We start from the raw sequence: 20,960 nt of genomic DNA, 5'->3' as shown, positions 1-20,960 counted from the left end.
GAATGCATTCCCGTGCACAGAATACTTATTGCAGCTGCAGTTATTGGCCGAGCAACTGGGAAGCAACTAAAGAAATAACACATACATGCCTTGCTGGCAACGATCCAAATTTTTGTGGCTCAGGGGAAGGCTAGACCAGATTTTCTAAAGTTCATTCACTGAACATCATACTATGCTTCATTAACTAAAATGCTGTCTTCCACGGAACCACGAGACGCACTGGATGTGGTTTATCTCACTTTTTAAACGAAACAACACGAGCATGCGGTTAGGCTACGGCAAAATATTAATACAAGGAACCTCTAAGGATCAGTGAAATGAGAAGGGTCGAATTTTGGTTCATGCATGTATTTATAAATATTACATAGTGACATATTATGTGAAATTACAGTTATTGTCATCTGGCTGACCTTATAGCACTGTTTTTCTTCTATTTATTAACATGATCTACATCTATCCATTCTCTGTATAAATACGTAAATACTGAAGATAATAGGCCTACAGGCTACACTACAACTTTTCTGTTATATATAGATTATCTTTCATATTAGTATTACAAAATATGTCACAGGACTAATCTGACTAGCCATTATCAATGGAAATACTCTTTTGCAGAAGACTAAATAATGTTTTAAACTGAAGAAAAAAGTCAAGAAAGCATTACCTAGTTCAAGGAAAAGAAAAGTGACAAAAGGAGAGGTCGTAAGATAAGTGCAAAGATATAAATGTTGACATACCAGTGAAGTACAGTTAGTGATCTCAGCACTAAGAAACTAATTCAACTACTGGACAGGAACAACCCATCAATATAATGTCCAAGAAAACTTTGGACATCATGCTTTGTGTGTTATACACTAATGGTTATATCGTTCAATGAACTGAAATATATAATGATAAAAGTCTTTACATTCACTTTACTTTCATTTCTAATTAATTCATCATAAAGAAAATGCAGCAAAAAAAGATGTTTACGACCTTAGCTTTCAATCACAGAAAAGGGATAATCAGTGAATGTATCACTAAAGATAAGTAAAAGAAACCTAGTGCTTAATCTATCTTGTCAACCCATGTCATCCCATGTCCCCTCTCCCTACTAAAACAGAATGCCAATAATCATTAGTCATATACTGTAGACTAAACATTTCCCACAATCAAGCATGTCCGAATCCTAGGAGACTACAGACATGCTATGATAAATTTCCAAAATATGAACGTACAAATTTCTGATATGCAAAGATAAAGAGGAGGTTGGAATTGGAAAACAAAGGATGACTTAAAACCAGCACATTACCAATGAGGATATACACACTAACATTTTATGCTAAAATTTCACAAAAAATATAAATTTCCCAAACCCAAGTAAAATGACTGATGAAGACTGATATGACAGGTCTCAGGAACTAGTAAGGAGGAACAATCTTGATAATGGTACATTTCTAATCATTTCATAGTCTGTCTTCACAAGATATATGGCAACTCATCAATCCTCTATTTATGAATGAAAGTAAAGCTTACTGTATATTGCTTACCTTTGCCACTGCAAATGGCAAAGTTTGTCATCCACATATCCCCATTACATGTTCATCAAAAATGGCCATGTTTCTTATTCAAAACTGTACTATTGTTCCACTTGTACTTAACAAAAGTATGAATCTCTACGTACATAGATGTGATTACTAATAACAAATATCTATATACAGTAAACTTTTAAATAAAACTTATATGTATCATTATAGTGTCTTATGAATACAGACTGAAATCTACATAAACTATAAATAAAATAAAATCAAATTCATAAAATCTAATATCTTTGTCTTTTAATGTAAAAAAAAAGCATCTGAGAAAGCATAAAAATAACAGGATGCTTTACAATCACACACAAACACACACAAAGGCATGCATGCCAGCATGCAGTTACAAAAAATTTAAAGCTAAGCTAACAACATTGAAACAGCTGTGCCATAAAACCACTTGTGGAAAGAATTAACATGCACTGGTATGTGTGTGTGTGTGTGTACATGTCCATGTAACCTAAGACAACACACTGGCCGAGTGGAAGTCCGCCGATTATACAATAACAATTTTTACTCATTTAGGCACAAAAAATTCTGGATACTAAAGCACCAAATCTTTAAAGCTAAGCCAATGACAAGAAATTCTGGCAGCACTTCACTTGCAACATGCAAAACTACAGATAGACACTAAGACAATAACACATATTTCATAATCTTGGAACCAAAAATAGCTGCTACAACAGTCAGTTTACCAACAGCTACCTCATATGCAGAGATATTGGTGTTAACATGTCAGCATCTGCAGTGATACAGGTTACTCCCAAATGAAACGAAAATATTACTCTCGCGACTATTTTTACAAATGATGGCTGTTTTCTCAAGATTATGAATATCAGCTCAAAAAAAGACATGCCTGAAAGTAGCAATTACAGCACAGCACTATCAATCCAATCACTTTGACTGAACTGCAGTTCTGTCAAGTTAAGCACTGATATCCACAACAATTATCATTCCTAGCCAGGGCTACTTTTAAAGTGTTGGATGTACTGGTGAGTTACAATTAATCTAATCATCCATATGTATTTTTACAAATTGAAAAATGACAAAATAATTCACTTCAAGTTAGAAATCAGATGAATTCTTGTATTATTCCATTTACAAGATAAAGTTGTGACAAAAATCATATTCATCCTTCCCCATCCCCTCAGAAAACATCACTGTCAGAGCATACATCCCATAACTTTTGAAATAAATTTCAGTAATCATGTGAAACCCTGAATCAACTAGCCCAGTCTAATATGTTCATCAGCATTCAAATTTTTTCTCCAAAAGAGAACTTTTGTTTCAAACAAACATGTTCAAAGAATTATGGTATCAAAGAATTCCAGAGACGGGCTTTGTAACAAGAATAGAACCCACCTGCAGCCCTACCTATGAATGCATTACGACAAAAAAGTACTTCTGAAATGATAAATTTTCATGGATCCTCATGGCACCATGGCACCTATAAAGGTTACCAGGACATGTCACTACATTTTCAGTTTGCAAATGGTTGGCTTGATAATAATACAAGCTAATTCCTGCTGAACCAGTAGTCACTACACTTAAGTCTCTAAATAATATTAATAAATATTTAAGAAAATACAAGTTCCTTCATCAATAAATATATTATCTTTTATCTAAAAAAGCTGCTTACCATGGAACTATCTCAGCCAACCACTTACAAAACCAAGCAGCAAGATCCTGGAGGACCCTTGCAGTCACAACTCGTATGCTGTGTCACCATAACTAACCTCCTGTAGAAGGTCCTGGGCAGCAATAGCTTTGAGCACATTTTTCTTGCTGGTCTCGCACACTTCCCCACCAACCATCAACTCGTCCAGCATAAAGTATGCCTTCTCAAAGTTGAAGATGATGTCTAGTTCACACACCTGTTGATCGATCACTTATTTAATCAATAATCAATTTCTATAAGTAACTAAATGAGAATGCAAGATATCTTTCACTCATTTCTTATAAAAATCAAGCTATCAATAGAAAATGGTCATATACTAAAGGTATTTTTTTTATATTTTATTATACTTTGTCGCTGTCTCCCGCATTTGCGAGGTAGCGCAAGGAAACAGACGAAAGAAATGGCCCAACCCACCCCCATACACATGTACATACATACGTCCACACACGCAAATATACATACCTACACAGCTTTCCATGGTTTACCCCAGACGCTTCACATGCCTTGATTCAATCCACTGACAGCACGTCAACCCCGGTATACCACATCGCTCCAATTCACTCTATTCCTTGCCCTCCTTTCACCCTCCTGCATGTTCAGGCCCCGATCACACAAAATCTTTTTCACTCCATCTTTCCACCTCCAATTTGGTCTCCCTCTTCTCCTCGTTCCCTCCACCTCCGACACATATATCCCTTTGGTCAATCTTTCCTCACTCATTCTCTCCATGTGCCCAAACCACTTCAAAACACCCTCTTCTGCTCTCTCAACCACGCTCTTTTTATTTCCACACATCTCTCTTACCCTTACGTTACTCACTCGATCAAACCACCTCACACCACACATTGTCCTCAAACATCTCATTTCCAGCACATCCATCCTCCTGCGCACAACTCGATCCATAGCCCACGCCTCGCAACCATACAACATTGTTGGAACCACTATTCCTTCAAACATACCCATTTTTGCTTTCTGAGATAATGTTCTCGACTTCCACACATTCTTCAAGGCTCCCAGAATTTTCGCCCCCTCCCCCACCCTATGATCCACTTCCGTTTCCATGGTTCCATCCGCTGCCAGATCCACTCCCAGATATCTAAAACACTTCACTTCCTCCAGTTTTTCTCCATTCAAACTCACCTCCCAATTGACTTGACCCTCAACCCTACTGTACCTAATAACCTTGCTCTTATTCACATTTACTCTTAACTTTCTTCTTCCACACACTTTTCCAAACTCAGTCACCAGCTTCTGCAGTTTCTCACATGAATCAGCCACCAGCGCTGTATCATCAGCGAACAACAACTGACTCACTTCCCAAGCTCTCTCGTCCCCAACAGACTTCATACTTGCCCCTCTTTCCAAAACTCTTGCATTTACCTCCCTAACAACCCCATCCATAAACAAATTAAACAACTAAAGGTAATGACCATAATAAAGTGCCAGAGAGAGAGAGAGAGAGAGAGAGAGAGAGAGAGGAGGGGGAGGGGGGTTCCTACAACAAGATTTAGCCAGAATAGCAGAGTTAGCATAAGTACTTACAACACATCCTCCTTGATGTAAAAGATAATTTTTCTCTGCTGCCACCTGCATTACACAATTATCAATTTCTGGTTCAATTCGAACTGATTTTTTTCAATCATATGTTAAGTTTTCTTTTAACTGTTTCAGTAGTTACTCCATAATCATTTCTTATTTTTCCTGGCAGAGCACTGAATAATCATTCTAGCATCTAAGAAAGACAGAAAGAGTACAGTTTCTACCTAATTACACGTACTACCTATGATGAGATTCTGTTAAGACAAGTAAGGCTTGTGGGATAATGCTGTTTCTCTAAGCATCCATTCCCTTGGCATAATTATCTATTTGAGGTTCATCTGTGACTAGCTTTAGCCATGAGTCAACTTCTGCGGTCACTCTATGAATGTTTCTAAACTCTCCTTTTACTGCATTGAATTGTCTTTCAAGTTTATTTGCGAGACACCTGTACATTTCCGTCCAGTATCTCATTAGTATGTTAACAGGAATAACCCTGGGATGTGATAGTTCCATTTCTTCCTTTTTGTGAGGATTTCAGATATAAAACATAATTTTTATGCCTCTAATTGCTGCAAAGCATATGGAAATATGAAACTCTTCTTCTTCCCATAACCATATAGTTCAAGCTCTTTCAGCTTCCCATGATAGATTATGTGCTTCATTCAATCAATTCTATTTGTGACATAATACTGTATTCTTTCTAACTTTCTAACATTTCAAAAGAAAGGTCTTTCACTTTCTCAAAAAATCGTAAATACTTTTCCTTGTCTTTTCTTTTTCCGTTTCGAAATTCTCTCCGTATTTCAATAAAGGCCTGGCCTTGATGTGGACTTCCGTGACTGGAGCCTTAAAGAAAAAAAAAAAAAAGCAGAAGTGAGTCACAGGGAGGGGGGAGAGGGCAAAGGTTCTGGTAGCAATGACGAATGTGTGGAAGGAGAGAATGTTATCTTGGAGAGCAAAAATGAGTATGTTTGAAGGAATAGTAGTTCCAACAATATCATATGGTTGCAAGGCATGGGCGATAGATAGGGTTGTATGGAGAGGATGGATGTGTTGGAAATAAAAATTTTGAGGACAATGTGTGGTGTGAGATGGTTTGACAGAGCAAGTAAGGAAATGGTAAGAGAGAGGTATTGAAATAAAAAGTGTGGTTGAGAGAGCAGAAGAGGGTGTGCTGAAATGGTATTGACATATGAAGAGAATGAGTGAGAAAAGGTTGACAAAGAGGATATATGTGTCAGAAGTAGAGGAAACAAGAAGCAGGAGACCAACTGGAGATGGAAGGATGGAGTGAAAAAGATTTTGAGCAATTGGGGCCTGAACATACAAGAGGGTGAGAGGCAAGTAAGGAATAGAGTGAATTGGAATGATGTGGCGTACTGGGGTCGATGTGCTGTCAATGGACTGAACCAGGGCATGTGAAATGTCCGGGGTAAACCATGGAAAGGTCTGCGGAGCCTGGATATGGATAGGGAGCTGTGGTTTCGGTCCATTACACATGACAATTAAAGACCAAGTGTGAATGAATGTGGCCTTTCCATGGTATACCCCAGAAGCAAGGGAAGCATATAAAAATTGGTAGTTAGTGTAAATGTAAGATATGAATTTAAGGAACAGATCAGTATGTTATTCATTTATTTATTATACTTTGTCGCTGTCTCCCGTGTTAGCGAGGCAGCGCAAGGAAACAGATGAAACAATGGCCCAACCCACCGACATACACATGTATATACATAAACCCCCACCCATGCACATATACATACCAATACATTTCAACATATACATATATACACATGTACATATTCATACATGCTGCCTTCATCCATTCCCGTCACCACCCCACCACACATGAAATGGCACCCCCCTTCCCACGCACGTGTGTGAGGTAGCATAGGAAAAGACAACAAAGGCCACATTCGTTCACACTTAGTCTTTAGCTGTCATGTGTAATGCACCAAAATCACAGCTCCCTTTCCACATCAAGGCCCCACAAAACTTTCCATGGTTCACTCCAGATGCTTCACATGATCTGGTTCAATCCATTGACAGCACTTCGACCCCAGCATACCACATTGTTCCAGTTCACTCTATTCTTTGCACACCTTTCACTCTCCTGTATGTTCAGGCCCCGATCACTCAAAATCTTTTTCACTCCATCCTTCCACCTTCAATTTGGTCTCCCACTTCTCATTCCCTCCACCTCTGACACATATATCCTCTTTGTCAATCTTTCCTCACTCATTCTCTCCATGTGACCAAACCATTTCAACACACCCTCTTCTGCTCTCTTAACCCCACTCTTTTTATTACCACACATCTCTTGCCCTTTCATTACTTACTCGATCAAACTACCTAACACCACATATCGTCCTCAAACATTTAATTTCCAACACATTCAACCTTCTCCGCACAACTCTATCTATAGCCCATGCCTCGCAACCATATAACATTGTTGGAACCACTATTCCTTCAAACACACCCTTTTTGCTCTTCGAGATAACGTTCTTGCCTTCCACACATTCTTCAATGCTCCCACAACTTTTGCCCCCTCCCCCACCCTGTGACTCACTTCTGCTTCCATGGTCCCGTCTGCTGCTAAATCCACTCCCAGATATCTAAAACACTTCACTTACTCCAGTTTTCTCCATTCAAAGCCACCTCCCAATCAACTTGTCTCTCAACCCTACTGAACCCAACTATCCCATTCCCATTCATGCCTACTCCCAGCTCTCCTTCTTCACACACTCCACCAAACTCAGTCGCCAACTTCTGCAGTTTCTCACCCGAATGAGCCACCAGTGTTGTATCATCAGTGAACAACAAGCTGAGAGTAAATGTGAATAAGAGCAAGATTATCAGGTTCAGTAGGGTTGAGGGACAAGTCAATTGGGGGGTAAGTCTGAATGGAGAAAAACTGGAGGAAGTGAAGTGTTTTAGATATCTGGGAGTGAATTTGATAGCGAATGGAACCATGGAAGCAGAAGCCAGTCACAGGGCGGGGAGGGGGCAAAGGTTCTGGGAGTGTTGAAGAATGCGTGGAAGGTGAGAACATTATCTCAGAAAGCAAAAATGGGTATGTTTGAAGGATTATTGGTTCCCACAATGTCATATGGCTGTGAGGCATGGGCTATAGATGGGGTTGTGTGGAGGAGGGTGAATGTGTTGGAAATGAGATTTTGGAGGACAATATGTGGTGTGAGGTGATTTGATCAAGTAAGTAATGAAAGGGTAAGAGAGATGTGTGGTAATAAAAAGAGTGTGATTGAGAGAGCAGAAGAGGGTGTATTGAAATGGTTTGGTCACATGGAGAGAATAAGTGAGGAAAGATTGACAAAGAGGATATATGTGTCAGAGGTGCAGGGAACGAGGAGAAGTGGGAGACCATATTGGAGGTGGAAGGATGGAGTGAAAAAGATTTTGAGCGATTGGGGCTTGAACATACAGGAGGGTGAAAGGCGTGCAAGGAATGCAGTGAACTGGAACAATGTGTTATACCAAGGTCAACGTGCTGTCAATGGATTGAACCAGGGCATGTGAAGCGTTTGGGGTAAACCATGGAAAGTTTTGTGGGGCCTTGATGTGGAAAGGGAGCTGTGGTTTCAGTGCATTACACATATCCTCTTTGTCAATCATTCCTCACTCATTCTCTCCAAGTGACCAAACCATTTTAATACACCCTCTTCTGCTCTCTCAACCATATTCCTTTTATTACCACACATCTCCTTAACCCTTTCATTACTTACTTAATCAAAGTGATTGGTTCCCAGTGAATGTCAGTTTGCAGCAGGGATGCATGATGTCTCCATGGTTGTTTAATTTGTTTATGGATGGGGTTATTAGGGAGGTGAATACAACAATTTTGTAGAGATAGGCAAGTATGCTGTCTGTTGTGGATGAGAGGGCTCCACCTTCACTGCATAATCATCTATTTTGGGTCCATCTGGGACTGATTTCAACCTAGAATTTTTTAAATGTCTAAGTAATTGATCCATGCATGTTTCTTCCTTCTCCTGGTAGTACTGTATACAACTGAAAGTCATTCTAGCTTCCTGGTTGGGCTTTCATAAACTGACTGATTAATTTCCAGTATGTTCCACAGCATTCTTAAAGATTTTATAACTTTGTTAAAAGGCCAATTGGAAAGAGTTCAGGTTTAACACGTTTTCCTTTACACTTGAATTTATTGCCTTATATAGAATATCTTATATCTTTGTCTTATTTCATGGCTACATAATTCAAATTCTTTCAGTCTTTCATGGTAATTCAATTGATTTCACCTTGAAGTGCTTCTGATTTTTATTCATTTCTCTCTGCTTTGCTGGTGACCATACAACATAACAGTAATCAATTTTGCTTCATATATATATATATATATATATATATATATATATATATATATATATATATATATATATATATTATCCCTGGGGATAGGGGAGAAAGAATACTTCCCACATATTCCCTGTGTGTCGTAGAAGGCGACTAAAAGGGAAGGGAGCGGGGGGCTGGAAATCCTCCCCTCTCGTTTTTTTCAATTTTCCAAAAGAAGGAACAGAGAAGGGGACCAGGTGAGGATATTCCCTCAAAGGCCCAGTCCTCTGTTCTTAGCGCTACCGCGCTAATGCGGGAAATGGTGAATAGTACGAAAGAAAAGAAAAAGATATATATATATATATATATATATATATATATATATATATATATATATTTTTTTTTGCTTTGTCGCTGTCTCCCGCGTTTGCGAGGTAGCGCAAGGAAACAGACGAAAGAAAGGGCCCAACCCACCCCCATACACATGTATATACATACGTCCACACACGCAAATATACATACCTACACAGCTTTCCATGGTTTACCCCAGACGCTTCACATGCTGTGATTCAATCCACTGACAGCACGTCAACCCCGGTATACCACATCGCTCCAATTCACTCTATTCCTTGCCCTCCTTTCACCCTCCTGCATGTTCAGGCCCCGATCACACAAAATCTTTTTCACTCCATCTTTCCACCTCCAATTTGGTCTCCCTCTTCTCCTCGTTCCCTCCACCTCCAACACATATATCCTCTCGGTCAATCTTTCCTCACTCATTCTCTCCATGTGCCCAAACCATTTCAAAACACCCTCTTCTGCTCTCTCAACCACGCTCTTTTTATTTCCACACATCTCTCTTACCCTTACGTTACTTACTCGATCAAACCACCTCACACCACACATTGTCCTCAAACATCTCATTTCCAGCACATCCATCCTCCTGCGCACAACTCTATCCATAGTCCACGCCTCGCAAACATACAACATTGTTGGAACCACTATTCCTTCAAACATACCCATTTTTGCTGTCCGAGATAATGTTCTCGACTTCCACACATTCTTCAAGGCCCCCAGAATTTTCGCCCCCTCCCCCACCCTATGATCCACTTCCGCTTCCATGTTTCCATCCGCTGCCAGATCCACTCCCAGATATCTAAAACACTTCACTTCCTCCAGTTTTTCTCCATTCAAACTCACCTCCCAATTGACTTGACCCTCAACCCTACTGTACCTAATAACCTTGCTCTTATTCACATTTACTCTTAACTTTCTTCTTTCACACACTTTACCAAACTCAGTCACCAGCTTCTGCAGTTTCTCACATGAATCAGCCACCAGCGCTGTATCATCAGCGAACAACAACTGACTCACTTCCCAAGCTCTCTCATCCCCAACAGACTTCATACTTGCCCCTCTTTCCAAAACTCTTGCATTCACCTCCCTAACAACCCCATCCATAAACAAATTAAACAACCATGGAGACATCACACACCCCTGCCGCAAACCTACATTCACTGAGAACCAATCACTTTCCTCTCTTCCTACACGTACACATGCCTTACATCCTCGATAAAAACTTTTCACTGCTTCTAACAACTTGCCTCCCACACCATATATTCTTAATACCTTCCACAGAGCATCTCTATCAACTCTATCATATGCCTTCCCCAAATCCATAAATGCTACATACAAATCCATTTGCTTTTCTAAGTATTTCTCACATACATTCTTCAAAGCAAACACCTGATCCACACATCCTCTACCACTTCTGAAACCACACTGCTCTTCCCCAATCTGATGCTCTGTACATGCCTTCACCCTCTCAATCAATACCCTCCCATACAATTTGCCAGGAATACTCAACAAACTTATACCTCTGTAATTGGAGCACTCACTCTTATCCCCTTTGCCTTTGTACAATGGCACTATGCACGCATTCCGCCAATCCTCAGGCACCTCACCATGAGTCATACATACATTAAATAACCTTACCAACCAGTCAACAATACAGTCACCCCCTTTTTTAATAAATTCCACTGCAATACCATCCAAACCTGCTGCCTTGCCGGCTTTCATCTTCCGCAAAGCTTTTACTACCTCTTCTCTGTTTACCAAATCATTTTCCCTAACCCCCGCACTTTGCACACAACCTCGACCAAAACACCCTATATCTGCCACTCTATCATCAAACACATTCAACAAACCTCCAAAATACTCACTCCATCTCCTTCTCACATCACCACTACTTGTTATCACCTCCCCATTTGCGCCCTTCACTGAAGTTCCCATTTGCTCCCTTGTCTTACGCACTTTATTTACCTCCTTCCAGAACATCTTTTTATTCTCCCTAAAATTTAATGATACTCTCTCACCCCAACTCTCATTTGCCCTTTTTTTCACCTCTTGCACCTTTCTCTTGACCTCCTGTCTCTTTCTTTTATACGTCTCCCACTCAATTTCATTTTTTCCCTGCAAAAATCGTCCAAATGCCTCTCTCTTCTCTTTCACTAATACTCTTACTTCTTCATCCCACCACTCACTACCCTTTCTAATCAACCCACTAAATATTATCATCAATAGGATTCTCTCTCTTGTAGAGACAGTTCTCAAACACACCACTCATAACTTGGCTAACTGGTTACTTTTCTTAGTAAGTTCTCTGAATCTTAATTTCTTATATATGATGACACCAAAATCTTTTATATTTCTTTCTACCACTTTCCCTGTTGGGCCTCTATATGATTATGATGTCATCATTGTCTTATTACTTGTTCCATACCTTACTTGCTTAAATTCATCTTCATTAAATTCCATCAAATTTACTTCTTCCCATTTGTAAACTGTGTCTAAGTCTTTTAGCACCTCCTTTTGATTAGTTAGTGATCCAATCATTTTGCTTACTCTTGTCTCATCAGTAAAACTCTTCTTATACTTTCTTTTACTTCACTGTCAATGTCTGATATCATTATTTTAAGGCTACAGTATTACAATTCCTTGTGGTACCTGATACAGAACAACTTCCTCAAACATTGTTCTGTTTGCTATGACTTTGAACTTTCAGTTAAATAGTAACTCTTTCATCCATTTCTTATCTTACCCATAATGTACTGTTTAGCTATTTTCTCATCCAACATTCCTTGGTTTACTTAACCAAATACTTTTACAAAATAAAGATACAAATCCATGCTGGCCTTCATTTATGAATCTGTTCTTACTCAAATGTTACATTTCCTTTTATTAATTTTTCAAAGACTTTCATTGCATGCAAAGTCAAGCTTAATGGTCTCTTTAGTGTGGGTACATGCTTAGATCCTCCTTTGTGTATTGGTGTTACATATGCAAATTTGCATCCATCAAGACTTTGCCTTAATAATAAAAAAGTGATTTTGTAATTGTTATTTTCTTCTTAAGGAATATAGCTAGGATCTCATCTGGTTCTGAAGACAAATATCCTCTGACTAGATAAATTGTTCTGATTCTAAAATCTGATATTTCAAATATTATGATAGTATTTTCATCAGACTGGTTAAACATTTCATAATTCAATTTATCCATGCATCAAGAGTGAAGGAGAGAAAGGGAGAGAAAAACAGAGAGGACCTTCTTATTAATGCATATGACGAGAATTAGTAATAGGGACAGAGAGAGACTTTCTACCTACAACTACAATAAGAATTTGCCACAATGGTAGGGCTATGCACTGCACTTACCACAAGTCTTGCTTGTTTAATAATGAAATACCACTATGGCACCATGCATCTTCTTTAATTGTCAATCCTAGGTTCATCAGGGATCAATCCCAGCTGTGCTTCTATTCTTCTGATTAAATTTTGTGGTAAAATGTGGGAATATGTTCCTTATTTCTCCCAGTATCTAAGTGAAAAATCTTTATAATGTGTTCCCTGGAATCAATCTCTACTTGGTATGTACATATCTTTTTGGTGAGATACTTTGAGATCTAACATGTTACTCTATATTCCTTCTTTAACCTTTCATGCATGCATATGCCATAATATGATGTATCTTTCTCCACCCTCCAAATTGTAGAGTTCAAGTCTTTCTAATTTCTTGTCGAAATTCACAAGCTGTAGACCATCAGTTTTGCTTTTGAAATGTTTCTGCATTCTTTCAAGGCCATATATATTTCCATCTGTTTCAATGGTGGCCATACAACACACCAGTATTCTCTTTCCTTTCTTTAGAAGAATGCTCTATGGACCAATACTCAACAAAGGAATAAATAAAGCTTCTAAGTTGATCAATAAGCAACAGAGATGAAAAGTGTTTTGGATCTAAACAGAATCCCCGCTTTCAATTATATGCCTTTCAAAATACTTGTAGAGGTTGAATCATGTCAGAGGTGGAGTCTGGCCAAAAGAATCTTCAAATGCAACAAATAAAAACAACCTACATCAGAAAAGTTGTACCTGGTACATTTTGCTGCAAAGTCTGAGTACTCATACCCAAAAATAAAGAAGAGGTGAAAGGCAATGGGAGTTTGAAATAAAATAAGTTTCCACACATTGTACTTACACTTCCAAAGTACTTGTCAAGAAGTTCAACATAACGGTGAATTATTTCAAGTGTGAGCAGCTCATTGTCCTGCTGTTCTATGGCACAGCAAAAATACAATGAAGCATACCTGGAAAAAACAATGGTAATCGTATTCAATTTAACAGAAAAAAACATACAAATAAACTATCATGTAAATATAAGAAAACAACTCCCCTCTTTTTCCTGTTAGATGATGACTCCAAGAATTGTCTTCAAAAAGGATTTAGTAAATAGTATATGTGACACTAAAATAATCTTTCATTCTTATTCACCTATGTAATCTTCATTCTCTCAATTACTTTCCAATGACAGTATAGATACCTAAAAGTTTTCTTAGTAAAAACTCCTGTAGTCACTAGACCTCTCTATGCTTTCACACAAGTTACCACAGCTAACATAATCTGTAACATACTAGGGTAAATTGACTTTGACATCCATTAAAACAATCACACACTGGGGGAAGAGGTGGAGCAAGAAATAAGCAAATGGCAATGAAAGTTTATGTGGTAATACAGTATATAAAAAATCCAAGAAGGAACTATTGGAAGCAAAAGTAAAAAGTGAATTATGTTGAACCTACATTAGTATATGGTAACAGTAAAGTTAAGAGTGATGTCACCATGGTTAAGGATGGAATGGTGAAGAAGGTAAATGTGAAGGTTTTGGAGAGAGAGGGGTGAGTATGCGGTCAGTGGGGGGATGAGAGGGTCTGGGAAGTGTCAGCTGTTTGCTAAGGATATGGCACTAGTAGCAGATTCAAGTAAGAAACAGCTTGTGACTGACTTAAAATAAGACTTCAAGTAAGAAAATGTTTGTGACTGACTTAAAAAGCATGTGTGAAAGCAGGAACTTCAGTCAATGTGAGTAAAGGCGAGGATATTAGATTCTGTAAGTATGAGGGAAAAGTCAGTTGAGGTGTAAGTCTGAATGGAGAAAACTTAAAGGAAAAGATATGCTTTAGGTAACTGGGAGTAGACATCCCAGCGAATGGAACCATGGAAACAAAAGGAAGTCATAGGGTGGGTGAGCGGGTGAAGGTTCTGGAAGAGCTGAAGAATGTGTGGAAAGAGAGAATGTTATCTGGGAGGCAAAAGCAGGTAAGTTTGAAAGTACAGTAGTCCCAATAATACTGTGTGGAAGACAGGCAAACACTATAAATAAGGCTGTACAGAGAGTGGATGTTTGAGGACAAGATGTGGTTTGATCAGGTAGGTAATGAAAGGGTAAAAGAGATGTGTGATAACAAAAGAGTGTGGTTAACAAAGCTGAAAACGGTGCTGAAATTTTTTCTACATACAGAGAGATTGGGCAAGGAAAGGCTAACAGAGGATATATGTGTCAGAAGTGGAGGGAAAAAGGAGAGACCAAATCAGAGATGGAAGGATAAAGTGAAAAAGATATGGGGTGATTGGGGCACATGAATGAGGATGATGGTGTGTGTGTGTGTGTGTGTGTGTGTGTGTGTGTGTGTGTGTGTGTGTGTGTGTGTGGGGGGGGGGGGGGGGGGGGGGGGACCAAAAGAATATTAGGTAGAAATATCAGGTGAGAGCATTAGGCAGAAGTAACAGGCTGGAGATTAGGAAGACACATTAGGCATGAGCCTCTGAAAACAATGATCCAAAGTAGCCCTCTGCCAGTGGCCTGTTCAGGGTATGGCACTAAAGGCTAAAAAGTGGTGACGGAATTTCACCAGCTATGGAGACTCTTCTGCTTTGGCTGCCCCCTTGAGAAAGCTCCTAAAGGGAACAAGATCAGAGATATAGATAGATAGAAGAAAAAATTGATGATGACTGTAAGAAAAACAAGTACAAATAAATGAAAGGAGAATATGAAATTGTATAGAAAGGATGTACAAAAAGAAAGGAGGGGTTAAGTGACACAGGAAAAAGAATACGAAACAGAAGGATGTACTCTGACTATACCAGATGAGTTAAACTGATTTTGAAGAGCTGATGACATCAGGATGTAAGTGAGGATCGAGAGGAAGGACAGACTATTCAAAGGAAATGATTGGGCAGGAGCAGTGATGGAACCTTTGTAAGTGCCTCTGAACAGAAAAATCAGTGGTAAGGTAGAGTGGGAAAATTATACAGGAATCAGTTACTAAGCATACCATGGAATGGGTACAGGAAAACTGTTGTGGAAAGAGTGAAGATGATGACAGTACGGATTAAGAGAAGAGCAAAAGTGGTTTTTTAATAAGTCAAATCTCTGTGAAAGCAATGACAGAAAAATATATATCATAAAGAAAGAATATGCATGCAGAATTCAAGGCCTTTGAAAAAGCAAATAATAGGTGGACTGAATGTGTTATGAGAGGTATTGAAAGTCGATGGTGTGGATAAAAATTTGACCAAACAAAATTATTCAACAAAAACAGAAAAGCATGTGAAAATAAATGATTGGTTATGCAAAAGTTGTTCTGAAGCTGACATGGGAGTGAGAGAGAGCTGTGTGATATCATCTTAATTTCCCGGTGTAAGAAGGATGATCCATAAAAATCTTACATGCTTAGGACCTACGCACCGCCTGATTCTAGAATTTTTCAAATTTCTGAATTGACTCTTTAAGACACAAGTGACTCGTAGCAGTTATCATTTTGATAAATTTTCAAAGATGCATTAAAAAGAAGAAAATACATATGTTAGACTTCAGCACACTTTGCTGTGGAAAAAACTGTCAAAAAAGTATTGTACAAGTTTCACACTTTTCATTTCCCATACAAAATGGTCAAAAACTAACCTCTTGTAAACAATTTTGAGGTCTTTCCACTCAAGGAATGATGACATTTTTGGTTTTCTTGCAAGAATTGTGGAAATAAGCTCTCTAGTGATCTTCTTTTTCACCTTGTCTGTGTGAGCTTCATACCATTTCTGAAGGCGCAATTTGCCTTGACGGCTAAATAATAACATAAACTGCATCTGAAAAAGAAAAAACATATAAAGGTACAGTCTTAACAATTCTAAAAATCTTGTCTTTAATACAAACTATTCTTATATTTAGAGTACAAAGAAATCAGACATTCCAGGACACAACAAAATATTGGCATTTTCACTAAAGTGACTTGACTATTTGAACAGTACTCTACATGCAGCCCACTTAGATGAAAAAAAAAGCATAACTGTATATCATGACAAAAGATTAAGGAGAGTTAGGCAGATAAAATCAAAAGACAAGTATAACATATTTCCATAACTTTTTAACGATAGAAAAACTGACAAGGATTCATTCAGATAGAGTGGAATGGGCAAATATGTACCTTCACCTAAATGCATGTAGCACTGATGAATGAGATATCTATGATACAGAGGGAAGATGAGGGTATGGGACATTAAATACTGTATAAATGAGAAGTTAATACAAGGAAGGCTAGTTGTGTAGTGGTTTCAATCAATTACAGGACTGCCTACATCAAGATCTAAGAGCACCAAGAAAAAGGTGTGTGATGAAAATGAGGTCAAACAGTGATGCATTTGATTATGTGGCACACACTAAATCGTTATGATTATCTGCTGACATTATGAAATGGATTAAAGAAACCTAAAAATATGTGATTAAAATTATTCATCATGTCCTTAATTACTTTTTGGTTATTTTTCACACAAAGCATTACAAAAATCTTCCCTTATATAATGCTATTTTACTACTTACAATTTAGACATCACTTGAAAAACTTTGTCTTTAGTATTACATTACAAAGACTTGCAGTCACAACCAGATAGATACTTCAACAATGTACCATATCATTCTCTTTCTGAAGCTGTCCTGTAAATAGCAGCAATCAGGCCAAAACACTTCACTGGCAACACTAAATTAACTATGAGAAACAGCCAAAGAACCCATCAAAACCAGGTATTCTTGGGCTAGTTGGACCACAAAGGGTGAATGTGCCTCCTGCTCTTTCAGAAAGTTACAGGGATCATATGCAATGTAGCTTTGAGCATAAAAAGCATATTCACATAACATGTAATTTTGTAAATATAGAGCACATTCCTCTTACTATAAATAATTCCATGATGTGTAGCTTTGTACACAACTCACTGCATATTCTACTTACTACAAGTGATCATATACAATGTAACTTTGTTTATATTTTCACTTCCCCCACAATTTGTAAACACTTTCCTTTGTCTTTTCTTTTACCCTTTCATAATTCTCCCTATATTTCAATTAAGGCCCAGCCTTGATGTGGACTTTTGTCCATGACTGGAGCCTTCAATATAAAAAGAGTGTGGCTGAAGAAGCAGAAGAGGATGTGTTGAAGTGGTTTCGGCATATGGAGAGAATGAGTGAGGAAAGACTGACAAAGAGGATATATGTGTCAGAGGTGGAGGGAACAAGGAGAAGCAAGAGAACAAACAGGAGGTGGAAGGATGGAGTGAAAAAGTTTTTGAGTGACAGGGGCCTGAACATACAGGAGGGTGAGGCGTGCAAGGAACAGAGTGAACTGGAACGATGTAGTATACCGGGGTCGACATGCTGTCAATGGACTGAACCAGGGAATGTGAAACATCTAGGGTAAACCATGGAATGGTCTATGCAGCCTGGATGTGGATAGGGAGCTGTGGTTTTGGTGCATTACACATAACAGTTAGAGACGAAGTGTGAACGAATGTCACCTTTTCTGTCTGTTTTCCTAGCACTACCTCAATGAAGCAAGGGGTAGTGATGCTGTTTCCTGTGGGGTGAGGTATTGCCAGGAATGGATGAAGGTAAGCAAGTATGAATATGTACATGTGTATATATGTATATGTCCGTGTAAGAGTATATATATGTATGTAAATGTGTATATGTTATGTATATGTGTATGTGTGTGTATGGACGTTTATGGTCATCCATACCTTAAAAGCCCTATAATTGAAGGATAGTTAGTATTCACTGCTTGAACTAGCTTTTTACCCTCACTATGGGAAGGCACAGACAGGCCTACTTTCAGTGGACTGATATGCCTTTGGCATAAATTCTTTGCAGGAATGGGGATCATCCTTTACCCTAAGTAAACAAGATTTGACATGATGCAAAGTTTTCTCGTCAAAATATACTAGTCACATTCATGAAGATTCAAAGTTCAAAGCAAATATGGCTTTGGATATCAACAAATACACTACGCATCATCCACCAATATAATCCATTGCATGAGACCAATAAAATGTTATAACATCTATCACTCTGGATATCATCTAAGATTCCATGAGGTTTAAAATGTTCTGTTGACATTTGATAAATAAGTACAGTATTTACCATACTTTTAACAATATCATCCCCAATGTTTTAGACAATATACATGGCCTTAATCGTTTTATTTCCTAATGTTTATTGAAACAATGCTCTGTCACACCAGTTCTGTCATCGCATCAAACTTAAACAATATAGTATTTAAAACATAAGTAACATTTTCCCAACACTAGCATCAATGCATAACTAACTCTGTCTTTTACCACTTGTGTTAGGTTTGGTACCTCAATGTCACATTAAGGAATCAAGTGCCAATACTACGAAGAAAAACGGCCAACAAATAACCATAATATGCAGAATATGACTGATTCAGCTTGATGAAAAACGATGACAAGGGGGATTAATGCATACATTAGTCGATAAAATGAAATGTGAACCATCGGTGCCGACTACTAGGCAATATAGCTTACTAGCCGGTAAGAATGACATGGGTTATCTTATAATAAGTATGTTTAAAAGAAACAAATGATCATGGGTTATCTTATAATAAGTATGTTTAAAAGAAACAAATGATCAAAGTCATGTTTAGCCACTTTTATGCCATTCCTAAAAAAAAAAGCTATTCACTACCAATGCAAAACAAAATTACTAATTATCTGGGGTTTAAAACTTATATTCTTCCAATTTAATTCTACTTTGTGAAGCAGTGAATATTCGCATCAATAACACACGTGTTCATAATATACAATCAAACTTAAAAAGAAGTTTAACAGAAACTATGGGGTGGAGAAAACTTACCATGGTAGGATCAAGATCATGGGAGCTCCTCCCACACCAGACAGTAATTATCTTCAGCACAGATTTCCTCTCTAACCTTGCCTTCACACACTATGCTGCTTCTCCCAATCTTATTTTTCCTATTAAAACTTTTTTTTGCTTTAGCAATTTCTAAAGTGTAACACACGTTTCATTAAAGGATACAGATATTGTATTTTGATATTGTCCTTTCTCTCCCGAGTAACCATTACAGCCAACACTAATACCATGGCTTTTCTTTTACATTATATTTTTCATGTTTTTCTATCTCTTATTTATTATATTTAACTTTTTAATTCTTTTTAGTCTGTAATAAAAGTATATAATAAAGATAATGAATTGTTATTTGAAGATATTGACCGAGGAATATAATAAAGTAACAAATATATATCTAAAAGGACGTTACTCATAATCATGCAAGCAGCTGTAACTCATTTCTATCGTTGTAAAGAAAGAGGCTTCTAAAGATATATAATCTTAATTTCTTTAATCATACTAATATTTTCCAAGAATCATAGAATATCTTCTGTATACCACTTCGTGAATCTAGCAATATTTTTACAAATATTTCCAAAGGTAGAAAATCGTTTTCAAATATAGCTCTGTGTGAATTTGTATGTGCACTATACTGTAACCCATAATGATAATTAGATATTCGATCATAACGAAAAGTTTTGCGAAGTAAGATATTTTTTCAAATGATCAAAAATCTATCATATAAATGGCTAATAAAATGCATGTATGTGGAAAATGGTAGGATAATCTAAAACACGAAAGATGTATATGTTTAACAGACGTAGCTGATAGCATGAGTCTTCCTTTCTATTCGTGCAAAAACCTGGTCTTAAAACATACAACAAACTGGTCTATTTACACATATGGTTCTTTATTTTGCTTATCATTATTATGAAACAAAATAGTTAGTCATTATTACCGTTACATCCATTATTTTCATTATCATCGATGTCCATTTTTATTATTATTATTATTATTATTATTATTATTATTATTATTATTATTATTATTATTTTCATCATTATTATGATTATTATCATGATCATTATTCATTTTTTATTATACTTAATCGCTTTCTCCCGCGTTAGCGAGGTAGCGCAAGGAAACGGACGAAAGAATGGCCTAACCCGCCCACATACACATGGGTGTGTATGGGTGTATGGTAGGCTATGGTTTCAGTGCATTAGAAATAACAACTAGGAACTGGCTGTGAGCAAATGGAACCATTGTTCTCTAGTTTCTGACGCAACATCGCTAACTTTGGAAAAAGGGTATATTATTATTATTATTATTACTAT

The 20,960-nt window shown here is 37.6% G+C and overlaps 1 protein-coding gene across 4 annotated transcripts in view; it reads right to left on the bottom strand.

Annotated features, from left to right (window-relative positions):
• Positions 1 to 19,879, bottom strand: part of AP-1sigma (AP-1 complex subunit sigma-2) — a 79,355-nt gene extending 59,476 nt beyond the window's left edge. Inside the window, exons 1-4 of one of the 4 annotated variants that reach the window (XM_071691107.1) lie at positions 19,630 to 19,879; positions 16,399 to 16,577; positions 13,636 to 13,744; positions 3,308 to 3,445 (exon numbers count right to left, since the gene is read on the bottom strand). In XM_071691107.1, the coding sequence (XP_071547208.1) occupies positions 3,308 to 3,445; positions 13,636 to 13,744; positions 16,399 to 16,577; positions 19,630 to 19,632 (429 nt within the window). In that variant the 5' untranslated portion in view covers positions 19,633 to 19,879. The remainder of the gene's footprint in view (positions 1 to 3,307; positions 3,446 to 13,635; positions 13,745 to 16,398; positions 16,578 to 19,629) is intronic. The other 3 variants (XM_071691106.1, XM_071691104.1, XM_071691105.1) reach the window with 3 other exon arrangements.
• Between the last annotated feature and the right edge of the window lie 1,081 nt (positions 19,880 to 20,960).

This window comes from Panulirus ornatus, chromosome 50 (assembly GCF_036320965.1).
Source record: "Panulirus ornatus isolate Po-2019 chromosome 50, ASM3632096v1, whole genome shotgun sequence".
NCBI classification, from domain to species: Eukaryota; Metazoa; Arthropoda; class Malacostraca; order Decapoda; family Palinuridae; genus Panulirus; species Panulirus ornatus.
This window is presented reverse-complemented; position numbering and strand designations above follow the sequence as displayed.